The sequence below is a fragment of the Saccopteryx bilineata genome, chromosome 3 (genome assembly GCF_036850765.1).
Source record: "Saccopteryx bilineata isolate mSacBil1 chromosome 3, mSacBil1_pri_phased_curated, whole genome shotgun sequence".
NCBI classification, from domain to species: Eukaryota; Metazoa; Chordata; class Mammalia; order Chiroptera; family Emballonuridae; genus Saccopteryx; species Saccopteryx bilineata.
This window is the reverse complement of record NC_089492.1, coordinates 253,078,899-253,091,348: the sequence shown is the minus strand read 5'-3', so window position 1 is coordinate 253,091,348 and position 12,450 is coordinate 253,078,899. Positions and strand designations below refer to the sequence as shown.

The following is a 12,450-nucleotide window of genomic DNA, read 5'->3' as shown; positions in this document are numbered from 1 at the left end:
TTTCTCCAACTCTTTCAGGCAGTAATCAGTTACAGTACAACAAAGCACTTCCTGTTGGAAAGTTTGCATTGGCCCAGGAAGGGACTCACCAGGCTGCAAAATCCCATTGGTTAGCAGGGGAGGAAGCAGCAGCCAGTAACAAAGTCTGTAGTTTTACTAACAGCCCTGAACCAACAATTTAGGAAGCGTCATGTATTCTTTTGCTGAACTAATCTTACTTTACAAAAAATCTGCCAAACTTTGGCAGCTGTGGAAGGAAAACGTCTGAAGCTAGAGCTATAGTTCCCAACACAGCAGAGAGAAAAATCTCTGCTGGCTTAAAGACAAACGGAGAGGACCAGAAACTTAGATCTCCACCTCAGCCCTACCCAGCCTTCCCTTTTTCAACACTTAACAAAAGACCTAGAACAGTCTTGTGACTTCCCTGGCAGTTGCATAGACTGTGCTGCAGCAGCCTCATTCTACTGTGAAGAGGGACAGCCTTCAAGCAGGGGGAAGGGGCGAAGGACGCTGCAAGGGTGGGGTTAGAGGGAAAGAGAAGCCTTGCCTGCAGGGTGTACAGGAAGTGAGAGTGCTGCTCGGGCAGCGCCCGGGGGAAGGATGTTGCACATTTAAGTACCCTCACCACCCACAACCCCCAGTTTTGCCGGAAGATCAGACTGAGTTAAGAGATACTACTTAGAGAGTGGGAAGAGAGAAAAGGGAACTGAATTTGGTTTTAAACTTGCAGATCTAAAATGTGGGTATGTAAAAGCTCTTTGGAGATTTCCTCTACTGGAGCTTTCATCTGAAGAGGAGAATGGGAGGGGGTCTCTAAAGAATGAAGGGGAAGGAAGTTTTCTCACAGCATTGAGAGGTCCAAGCCTCGCTGGATTTGCATAACACGTTGGGAGAAAGGAGCCTCTCCAGCAAGTCTGGAGAGTGAGGGTTGGGGTTGCAGGTCCTCCAGAAGGAGTTCAGAGAACGAGCGGTTTCCCTTTAAAAGTCGTAGCCTTTCTTAGGGTAACAACAGGAAGGATAAGAGGCACCTCTCTATGTGGGGAGGGTCAGAGGATTGGAGGGGCCTGAAATGACTTCTGAGGGTTTGGCCTCGGAAGGGGGTGGGTGATGGCAAAGTGATTTGTGAAATGACAGCATAATTCAGTTGTTAGGTGTGGGGGTTCGAGTTTTAAGACTGGGAGTAAAAGGCCACTAATCAGATGGTTGGAAATCTGAAAAGTTGGCCTGCAGTGATTTGGAAAGAAATGCTCTCTGTTCTACCCCCACCCCCAAGAATGGAGAAGAGCGGGGACAATAACACTTAAGAGAACAGAAGCAGACAATAGGAACTTAAAGAGAAGCCCGCCTCCCCAAATAACTCACTGGAAAGTTAAGGGCGTGGAGAGGATCTTTGAAGCTGTTTGGAAATCATTTAAAAGAACTGCAAATGTAAACTGGGATGAAGCAAGCAGAGCAGAGGTGGGGGTCAGGCCTCTAGATAACTCGGAGGGTGAAAGAGGTTTTGAGATGGCCCGGGGTTCTCGGAGAAGAACGGAACATGCGTCTGGAGTAAACGCCAGGGGCTCACTGACACACAGACCGCGGGGCTGAGGGCGTGACCGGTACTCACAGAGCGGATCTCCAGCGCCAGGGCGCATTGAAGCGCCTTCACCTTCGGCATCCGCGCAGGATGGGGCGACCGGGAAGGACCCCGGCCACGGGCCCAAGTGCGGTGAGGAGATGCGGGGCGGGGCAGGGAAGGGGAGAAGACGAGGTGGCGGCCGCGATGGCAGCTGTGGCCCCCAGGCCGGGGCCCGCGGTCCAGCCTGGGTCCGGCCGGAGAAGCGGCAGTGCGCGGGGCGCTGACTCGTTGTCATGGTACCCAGGAGGGGCGGGGCCGGAAAAGAGACGGGGCGGGGACGCGCTGGAGCCCCTGGGGGAGGACAGGAGGGCGAGTGGCTGAGGGCGGGGCCGCGCGAGGAGGCGGGGCTTCCGAAGGGGCGGAGTGAAGTCGGGGCAGTTCTGTGACATCAAACTATGGGGCCAAAAGCCAGACAAAGGAGAGAACAACTGTTTGTGTAATGGGACTGTGCACAGGGATAGTGTTGGATTCTGGAGTCCTGAGTTCCAACGTGGCGATGGCACCTTGGGCCAGTAGCCATACCTCTGCAGCCTCAATTTACCTAATTGTAAAAGAATAATTATTAGTGCTCATTTGAATTTAAAAAATAAAAGCATGACGAAACAGAATTAGAGGAAACTTGCCCAGTCTAAGGCAAAATCATAGTTTTACCTTTCACATGTTGATGGTTAACCCGTCAAGGCTCAATGTTTGTACAGATGTTAGAAAGAAATCTGAGATTCGGTTTTACTTGTTTTTCCTCTAGAGAGTGAGCTAAATTTCCCAACAATATCTCCTAAACTTTCTATACTTCTCCTTATTGATTTGTATATCATATATTACCTAAAGCTCTGTTTTCAGCTTTTTATGCTATTCTACTGTTCGATTTGTCATTCTTGCAACCATATCACACTGCTTTATTACTATGATTTCTTAATACCCTGTTTGGCAAGTCTTTTTTTTTTAATGAGATTGATTTAGCTATTTGTGACCCCTTTATTGCTTCATTTTGTTTTAGAGTAACTTAATCAGTTCCTCAAACAGTCCAGCTGGAATTTTTATAATGATGCATTAAATTTATAGACTAATTCAGGAAATTGATATCTTAGGAATAGCACATCATCTTATGCAAGAACATAAAATGTTTGTTCATTTATTAGCTTACCTTCTATGTTCTGTTCTTTACTAGAGGTTTCAAGTTTCCTGCATAAAGGTCCTACTTAATTCCTAGTTATTTAGTTATAGTTTTTCTTTATTGAAAAATAGTTTCTTATTTTTATTATGTTTACGAGTTTGTTATTGCAACTGTAGGAAAAAATATTTTTTAGTTTTATCTGGCAAATAAACTTAAAACTAAAATCTGTTAAACTCTTACTGTTTGACATAGTTTCCCTATTTGTCCCAGGGTTATTGTTGATACTTTTCTTATAGAGATGATAAGCACTGTGTTCCCATTGCTGCCATAACAAAATCCCACAAACTTGGAGGTTTAAAACAACACAAATGTGCTATAGTACAGTTCTGTAGGTCAGACGTTCAGCACAGGTCCTGGTCAGCTAAAATTAAGGGGTTGGCTGGATTCCATTCTGGAGGATCCAGGGGAGGATCTATTTCTTTGCCATTTCCAGCATCTAGAGTCTACTTGCAGAACTTGGTTTATGGTCCCATTCAACCACTTGCAAAGGCAATAGAGATGTAACAAGTTTTTCTCACATTGCATAACTCTAACCAGCTCTTCTAACTCCCTCTTCCAATTTTAAGGATGCTTGTGATTACATTGAGCCTATCCAGATAGATGATCTCATTTTCTTAAGGTCAGCTGACTAGCAACAGTAATTTCATTTATAACCTTAATTCTTCCTTTGTCATGTAAGATAACATATTCACAGATTCTGGCCTGATCTGTGGTGGCGCATCGACCTGGAATGCTGAGGTCACCTGTTCAAAACCCTGCACTTGTCTGGTCAAGGCACATATGGGAGTTGATGCTTCCTGCTCCTCCCTTCTTTCTCTTTCTCATTCTCTCTCCTCTCTAAGATGAATAAATAAATAAAAATAAAAAAAACATATTCACAGATTCAGGAATTAGGATGTGGATATCTTGGGGGGGGGGGGGGGCGGGTCATTATTCTGCCTACCACAAGCACCAAAAAGATTGATAATATGTTACACTTAAATGAGATATATTAAAAATCCATGAGGTGGTAATTTTACTGAAGGGGAAAATGTATTAGTCACCTCTGGATGATTTAAGAACCAACTCATTCTGAAAACTTATAAATGAAAAGAAAGAATCAAGTATTCATCCCAAATTTCTTGTTTAAACTCTACCTCACAGTGACCAAAGAGTTCATAAGTTTTCTTTATGGAAAACTTTCAGTTATAAATGAACAGGAATGAAGAACTAGAATATATGTGACTGCTAAAACCATCAGTGAAAAGCTGATGAGAAATTTTATAATGAGTAGATCAGTCTGACAACACTTACACACACTGATCAGCCTTAACATCACACACAAAAAAGAGACAATAAGGCATTATATATATCCTTTCTGAGGTGATTCAGTTAGAAGTATACAGCACCACCTTTCATGCCAAAATTCAAGCTTAAATCTTAGCAAGGATTCAAATCTATCACCAAAGTACAGGAAATATAATATAAGTCACTAAACCTGTTAGACAAAACCAGACTGATGCAAGCAACAAAAGAAAGACAGAATGATTTCTTCAACAAATATATTGCTTAAAAGAAAAAAAGAGGGGAACCCTATACATATTAAGAGAGACCAAATAAATATAACCTAATGTAAACTATTTATAAGATAATAGGGGAAATGTAAATTCTGACTGGACAAATGATGGATGATTTTAAAGAACTTTTGTTATTTTCTTTTCAGGAATGATAATGGTATTGGGGTCCTTTTCTTTAAAAACAAAAAGCTATTATCTTTTAAAAAGTCATACACACTGAACTATTTGGGATTTGCTTCAAAAACTCCAGTGGAGTTGGGAGGTGGTAGTGATGGAAAAATGAGTGAAGGTATGGCTGAAGCAAATTAGCCATGTAATTCTTAAAGGTTAATGACAGGTATCCTGGAGTTCATCATACTAGTTTCTGTATTTCTACTTTTGTATATGTTTAGTTTCATATTAATTTACACACAATATGTGTTGAACAGTATCTAATGTTCTTTACATAGTGATTATTGAGATAATCATATGAACTTTATACACTTTAGCCTATTTATAAAGTAAATTACATTTACAGATTTTTCTGCTGCTTGCCTTCCTTGTAGTCCCATGCTGGGTTTTTTTTTTTGTGCCTTTGTATTATATTAACTAATATTTTATTTAGGTTTTTACATCTATATTCTTGAGATAATTAGACCTATAATTTTCTTTTCTTTATTGTCCTTTCTCGGTTATGGAATCTGGATTACCCCAGTCTCATAAAATAAGGGCCTACTCTATTAGACCATTGGCTTACTCTTGTCCATAGGTCTCTACTGTTCTCTTCACTTTTCTTCAATCTTTTTTTCTCAAACTATTCTTAGAGATTTTTTTTTTTAATTTTTATTTAGAAAATTAACACAGTGACATTGATCAATTAGAGTACATAGTTTCAGGTAAACATTTCTATAGCATTAAAACTGTCAATTATGTTGTTTACCCATCACCCAAAGTCAAATCATTTTCCGTCACTTTAAATTTGTTCTTTTTTAAATTATCTTGTAAATCTTTTTTTTTGTAAATCTTTTATATATATATATATATATATTTTTTAGATTTTATTTATTTTTAGAGAAAGAAAAAGAAGAGAGGAGCAGAAAGCATAAATTCCCATATGTGCCTTAACTAGGCAAGCCTGAAGTTTCAAACCAGTGACCTCAGTGTTCCAGGTCAATGCTTTATCTACTGCGCCACCACAAGTCAGGCTAGATTATTTTGTTTGTATATTTTCTATTATTCTGTCTTCAAGGTAACTGACTCTTTCTTCTGCCATCCCCAACCTGTAGTTAAGCTCACCCAGTGAATTTTTCATTTCAGTTCATGTATTATTCAGTTCTAAAATTTCTATTTGGTAATTATTTTAGTTTCCACATGTCTTCTGAGATTCCCTATTTGTTCATTCATTGGGACCAATTTTTCTTTACTTCTAGAACATATTTTCCTTAATTCTTTGAACATGTTTACAATAGCTGCTTTGAGGTTTTGTATGCTATCTTTAACATCTGTGCTATGTCAGGTTACATTTCTACTAATTCCATGTTTTCATCACTATGGATCGCATTTACTATTTCTTTGTATGCTTGGGATTTTTTATTGAATACTGGAATTCTGAAGAACACACTGTAAGACCTTAGATTCTATTACCTTTCTCTGAATAAAGTTTCAGAAGGCAGTTTATTACTGGATGAGTACCTTAAACTTGTGCAGACAGTGATACATATGTTACTGCAGATATGTAAAACTGGAGATGTTTTTAAAGCCCCTCCACCTTGATAGGACTCAACTCCCAAATTCTGTCTACCCAGTAGGTTTTGTTAGACTTGGTTATAGATTTTGTTAAGGCAAGTCTAGTGCAAGCCTCACTTTAGGGCATGGTTCTTTCTGGTAACATGCAGCCTTTCTGGTATATTAGTTGGAATCCAGGAGTATTAACAAAGTATGTTTTTTTAAAAAAGATCTCTCCATAATGGATGGTTTAGAACTCCAATGTTCCCCAGCAGTGCTTGCACTAAAGAAACTCTGTTCTGGCCATGACTGGTGGCTCAGTGGACAGAGCATTGACCCAGAGTATGGACGTCCCATGTGCAATTCCTTGTCAGGGTACACAGGAGAAGCAACCATCTGCTTCTCTGCCCCTCCCTCTTTTCTTCTCTCCCTCTTTCCCTCCTGCAGCCAGTGGCTCAGTTGATCCGAGTGGGTCTGCCTCAGGTACTAAATATAGCTCAGTTGATTCAAGCATCAGCCCCAGCCAGGCTTATCAGCTGGATCCCTGTCCAGGTGCATGCAGGAGTCTATTTCACTAGCTCTCTTCCTCCCACTCAATAAAAAAGAAGAAAATTCTGTTCTGCTCCCAACCCTGTAGCAGCTGCTAACTGGAAAGCTTCAAGTGGTCTCACCTGTACATGTAAAGCTCATACCTTAGCCTTGAACTTCTGGGGAAACCCCTCAGAGGTTTCTGAGCTCTCTCTGCATAGCTCCTGTCTTACTCAGTTTGGGTGGCTACTGTAACAGAACACCATAGACCGAGTAGCTTATAAACAACAGAAAGTAATTTCTCATAGTTCTAGAGTCCAGAAGTCAAGATCAGGGTGCCAGCACCTTGGGTTCTTGTGAGATCCCTCTTTTGGATTTCAGGTGGCCATTTTCTCTTTGCGTCTTCATGTGGAGAAGTGGGCAGGAGAGCTCTCTGGGATCTATTTTATAAAAGCACAATCCCCTCCCATTTGTGAGGGCTCCCCCCCAATGATCTAATTATTTCTCAAAGGCCCCACCTACAAATACCATCACATTGGGGGTTAGGGTTTCAACATGAATTCAGGGAACACATACAGTCCAGCAACTAATTTGAGGTATTCCCTCTGTAATAACTTTCAAGTTTCAACCTCATATAAAAGTTCAGCTGCCAGTTTCTAAGCCCAGGCTTAGAATTTTGGTAAAAATTCCAATATTCATGAGCTGCAGTATTGTGGATAGCACCACTATAATTAATGATATTACAGAAAGATTTATAACCCCAGGTAGCAGATAAAACAGAAATAGTACTGCTTCTGCACTTCCCTTCCTTTTATTCTCTATAAAATTTTATGGGAAATAAGCCCAATAAAAAATATATAAGCTCTTAATCTTTCTCAGAAATCCTACTTTATTTGATGAATATTTTGAAAAAGTAAGAGAATTTTTTATATATACAGTCTACTTTGTATTATGAAGTGAGGGTCAGAACTCAGATTCTCTAGCCAAATGGTCAGATGGTCAGAAGCATGTTTAAAGAAGTCTATTGTTTTTCATTCATGTTCAATCTACATAAAGGAATTGTTTCTTGAAGGTCAGTGTCTTCATTAGTTATAAGATGATTAACAATAATAATAATCGTAGTAACAATTCACTGACAGTTCGTTATATAATCGGATTGTATCAGGTACTTTATATACATAATTATATACTTCACCCATCTCTACAAATATCAAATGTTTATATCCCTATTTGACCAATGAGGAAGTGAACTCCAAGTAAATGAACTTGCCTATGCTCAGAGTACCAGGCACAGCAGGAATTTGAACCCAAGTCTGTCCTTCTTCAAAGGTAGCCTTCTTTCTGCTATAAAATACTGCATTTCATTATTTATTATTTTAATAATATCAATAACAAACATACCAATTAGTTTAAGATACAGTGCAACTAAATAATCATGATGACAACAGTAATTGTTATATTAAGAGAATAGTTAGTTATGTAATATGTCATTATGATCTTGCATTTGAATATAAATTTGTTTCTTAAAGCATCTTTCTGTCATTTGATTCTCAGAATGATCCTGTATATTTTAAAGCAGAACTATTGCTAAACTTCCAACACTGAACTATAGGCATATTTATCACTGAGAATGCTATAAAAGGTTTAAGGGAGCCCTGGCTGGTTGGCTCAGCGGTAGAGCGTCAGCCTGGCGTGCGGGGGACCCGGGTTCGATTCCCGGCCAGGGCACATAGGAGAAGTGCCCATTTGCTTCTCCACCCTTCCCCCTCCTTCCTCTCTGTCTCTCTCTTCCCCTCCCGCAGCCAAGGCTCCATTGGAGCAAAGAGGGCCCGGGCGCTGGGGATGGCTCCTTGGCCTCTGCCCCAGGCGCTAGAGTGGCTCTGGTCGCAGCAGAGCGACACCCCCTGGTGGGCAGAGCGTTGCCCCTGTTGGGCGTGCCTGGTGGATCCCGGTGGGGCGCATGTGGGAGTCTGTCTGACTGTCTCTCCCCGTTTCCAGCTTCAGAAAAATACAAAAAAAAAAAAAAAAGGTTTAAGGGAAACAAGATTGGTAAAATTTCTGATATAGTTTGGAATGAAAAGATAAAGCAAAAATTACCCTGTTCTAAGAATTTTCTTACAGAGAACAGTCTGAATTATATCAGTTGGTGGGTAAAAGTGTTTTGGCTTTAACTGTATTATGCAACTATAATAATAAATACCCAGGATAATTTTTGTTTTATTAATCTTATCTCCCTATGCAAGATATGCTAGTTCAATCAATAATAATGAGATTGCCATTCCTCTGACTGAGTTTTAAAAAGTAATAAGCCAATGAAGAGTCACTTCCAATTTCTCATATAATAGCCTTAAGGACAATGAACGTGTAATAGATGAGCTTGTTTCCGGGAAAACAAGAGGTGGGCATAGGAGGACACACTGTAAAAGTTCTGAACCCAACTTATAAACTGGGTCTGCTGGAACTGGGCATTACTTTCATCTTGGTGGGCGGCCTCCTGAGACTCTACCTCACTGTCTCATTTCAGGAAAGATAAGCATCGGGGCCCCAGCCAGTACCATTGCATTGACGTAAACCACATCCGTCCTAGGGAAGAATCTATGAATAAGGAAGGGTCCTCTAGAGGTGTCAGAACTAGGGAGCTGTTGGGAAAGGAGGTAGATTCTGATGGAAACATCGTTTATTTTATCCACACTACCAAGCTATAAGCACCTGGGACACTGGGTACTTGAGGTAAACTGCGGAATAACCTCACTAAGATGTCTCTGCCAAAACCCGTGAATATTACTTTCTGTGGTAAAACAAACTTTGCAGATGTGATCAACTTAATGATCTTGAGATGGAGAGATTATCCTGCTTTAGCTAGTTGGGCCTTCTGTAATCACAAGGGGACCAGAAGGAGTCAGAGTCAGAAAGAGGGCAGTGTGACTGTGGGGGCAGAGGAAACAGGGGGGCTGTGACACGGGGCCAGGGGCTGAGAAATGCCGGCAGCCTTTAGAAACTGGAAATGGCCAGGAATGGATCCCAGGGGAACCAACCGGTCAACACTCTGATGTAAGCCCCATAAGACTCATTGCAGACGTCTGACCTCCAGAAATGTAAGATAAAAAGAAGTGCAAGAACTGTAAAGTGTTGTTGCAGGCCACTCAGTGGGTGGCTATTTGTTACAGCAGCAACAAACAAGAAACTGTTCCAGCACTTGATTTGGTCAAACACTGCAGGTGGGTTAGAAGTTACACAGGCTGACTGTAAATTTCTTAAACGAGTCCAGAATTAATTTTGCAACAGAAATCGCAAATGCAAAAATCATGGCACAAATGCTGACCCCAGAGGACTTTTTAAGTCATGCTGTCAGGAAGCAAATACCACCTCTGCAGAGTCAGCTGGGGATGGTTTCCTAGCATACTAACTGATAAACAGCCCCATTTAGACCTTCCTTGGCCACCTGCCAATTTCAACAACGTTAAATCCTAATAACAGTCCTTGAAAATAAATGAAGGCACGAACACAAAAACATAAGGCCGTACTGGCACCAAGTGACTGCCTTCCCATCCCTTGTGCTCCTGGATATTCAATCAGGTTTTCTTCCTCAAATGGATATGACTTCAATGTCACTGAGTGTCCTCATTTCCCCCTTGTTCTTATAGGAAAGAAGCAACTGACCACTACTCTGAAGACTCCCTTTTACATTGCTCCTCTCTCAGCTTCTATTCATCAGAACAAGATTGGCCTTTCATCTCTCCCTCAAAGTTCTAGGGTGTTTAAAGAAACAAATGGATAGCCTGACCAGGCAGTGATGCAGTAGATAGAAAGTCATCCTGAGATACTGAAGACCCAGGTTTGAAACCCTGAGGACGCTGGCTCATAGACATGACCCCATGGTCGCTGGCTTGAGCCCAAAGGTCACTGGCTTGAAGCCCAAGGTCACTGGCTTGAGCAAGGGGTCACTAGCTCAGCTGGAGTCACCCAGTCAAGGCACATATGAGAAAGCAATCAATGAACAACTAAGGTGCCACAACTATGAGTTGATTCTTCTCATCTTTCTCTCTTCCAGTCTCTCTCTCTCTCTCTCTCTCTCTCTCTCTCTCTCTCTCTCTCTCTTTCCCTCCTACAGCCATGGCTTAATTGGTTTGAGCAAGTTGGTGCCCCAGTACTGAGGATGGCTCCATGGCCTAGCCTCAGGTGCTAAAATAGCTTGGTTGCAAAGCAACAGAGCAGTGGCCCTAGATGGGCAGAACTTCACCCAATAGGGGGTTTGCCAGGTAGATCCTGGTCAGGGCGCATGTGGGAGTCTGTCTTTCTGCATCCCTGCCTCTCACTCAATAAAATTTAATTAATTAATTGGTAAATAAAGAAGCTTTTCTGTGGTGGGTTTAACCAACTCTCAGATAAATAATGGTTGATAATACCCAAAATCAATTTTATCGATATCTTTGGGAGAGATGCCTAGGCATCTATATTTTTTAAATTTCTTTAGGTAATTATACTCAGGATTAAGAAACACTGGTCTAATCCAATCATGAACAGCCCATTCCTGGCCAAATCTTAATAATCAATATTTTGAGCTGAATTGTGTCCGCTAAGATTCTTAGGTTTAAGTCTTGACTCCCCACTACCTCGAATTGTGACTATTTGGAGATAGGGTCTAATTACCTCTGAAGAGGTAATTAAGGTTAAATGAGGTAATTAGGATGGGCTCTAAATCCAGTGGTGTCCTTATGAGAAGAGGAGATTAGGATACAGACTCACACAAAGGAAAGATCATGCAAATAAATAGAAAATGGCCATCTACAAAGCCATTTTCTACAAGGAGAGAGGCCTCAGAAGAAACCAACCCTGTCCACACCTTGATCCTGAATGGCAAGGCTCCAGAACTGTGTGAAAATAAATGTCTATTGTTTAAGCCACAAACTGGTCATTTGTTATGGAAGCCCTAACAACCTAAAATAACTAGAAAAAAAAAACTGATCTCAAATGCATTTTACATTTTCATCTTAAGAACACTCATTTTCTGAACTTTGAACATTAGCATGGTTGTGCTTTTCTTTTTTCAATCATAATAGCTCTCACCACAGGAAAATACCAAAGACTCAGGTAAATTGCTTTTACTTGCAAATAACAGAAAACTCAATTATCATTGGCTTTAAAATAAAGACATTTAATTATCTCTCGAAACAAGAAGTCTGGAGGTGGTCAGGAAAGGGATGCTGCTGGAACTCCCTTGGATGGAAAGCCCAGGTCTTTCTACTTTCCATTTCACTGTGTTTAGCATGTTGTTGTTAAAAAAGAATTTTATTTATTTTTTTGTCTTCAGGCTGGTTGTCCAAATTCACACCAGGAGAAGGGACAAAGGGAAACACTAACAAAGGAGAAAATCATGCCTGTCCCTTTTCAAAGGGAAGTAAAAGCTTTCTTAGCAGCAGCCCAACAGACCTCTGCTAGGTCACAGGGCCTCCTGCCACTGGAGGGGAGGCTAGAAGGGAACAGCTCACCAATGAGAGGAGAGGTTCTGACTGAGAACCAGTGGTTCTCACCTAACTGGAATCACCTGGAGAAATGTAAAAAAATATAGGTGCCTAGGCTTCATCCCCAAAGGTGCAGAATACTCTCTCTTCCTCTCTCTCTCTCTCTCTCTCTCTCTCTGAATCCATTCTATAACCAGGCTGAAAAACACTGGTGTAGACCAACTATGCTGCATCTACCTTAAATAAAACTGGGAATCAAATAGCCAGCAGAGGAGGAAAAATAGTAGGATAGGGATTAACATTTTGTGGCAGACACAGAAATGATTGTCCTTGTAAAGCAAGGACAATGCAGCTGGATTGGGACATATTTGGATACAGAATTTAAGCCTGACTCGTGGTGGCACA

At 41.1% G+C, this 12,450-nt stretch overlaps 1 protein-coding gene and 1 long non-coding RNA gene across 3 annotated transcripts in view; one reads left to right on the top strand and one right to left on the bottom strand.

Moving 5' to 3' along the window:
• The window catches only part of SPATA6 (spermatogenesis associated 6), a 107,479-nt gene extending 105,644 nt beyond the window's left edge, over positions 1-1,835 (bottom strand). Inside the window, exon 1 of the mRNA XM_066269243.1 lies at positions 1,610-1,835. Within this exon, the coding sequence (XP_066125340.1) occupies positions 1,610-1,660 (51 nt within the window). The 5' untranslated portion in view covers positions 1,661-1,835. The remainder of the gene's footprint in view (positions 1-1,609) is intronic.
• Positions 646-12,450, top strand: part of LOC136331177 (uncharacterized) — a 60,756-nt gene continuing 48,951 nt past the window's right edge. Inside the window, exon 1 of one of the 2 annotated variants that reach the window (XR_010730453.1) lies at positions 646-743. This is a non-coding gene — a long non-coding RNA (uncharacterized lncRNA). Of the gene's footprint in view, positions 744-1,579; positions 1,712-12,450 lie in introns of those variants that run through there. The other variant, XR_010730452.1, reaches the window with a different exon arrangement.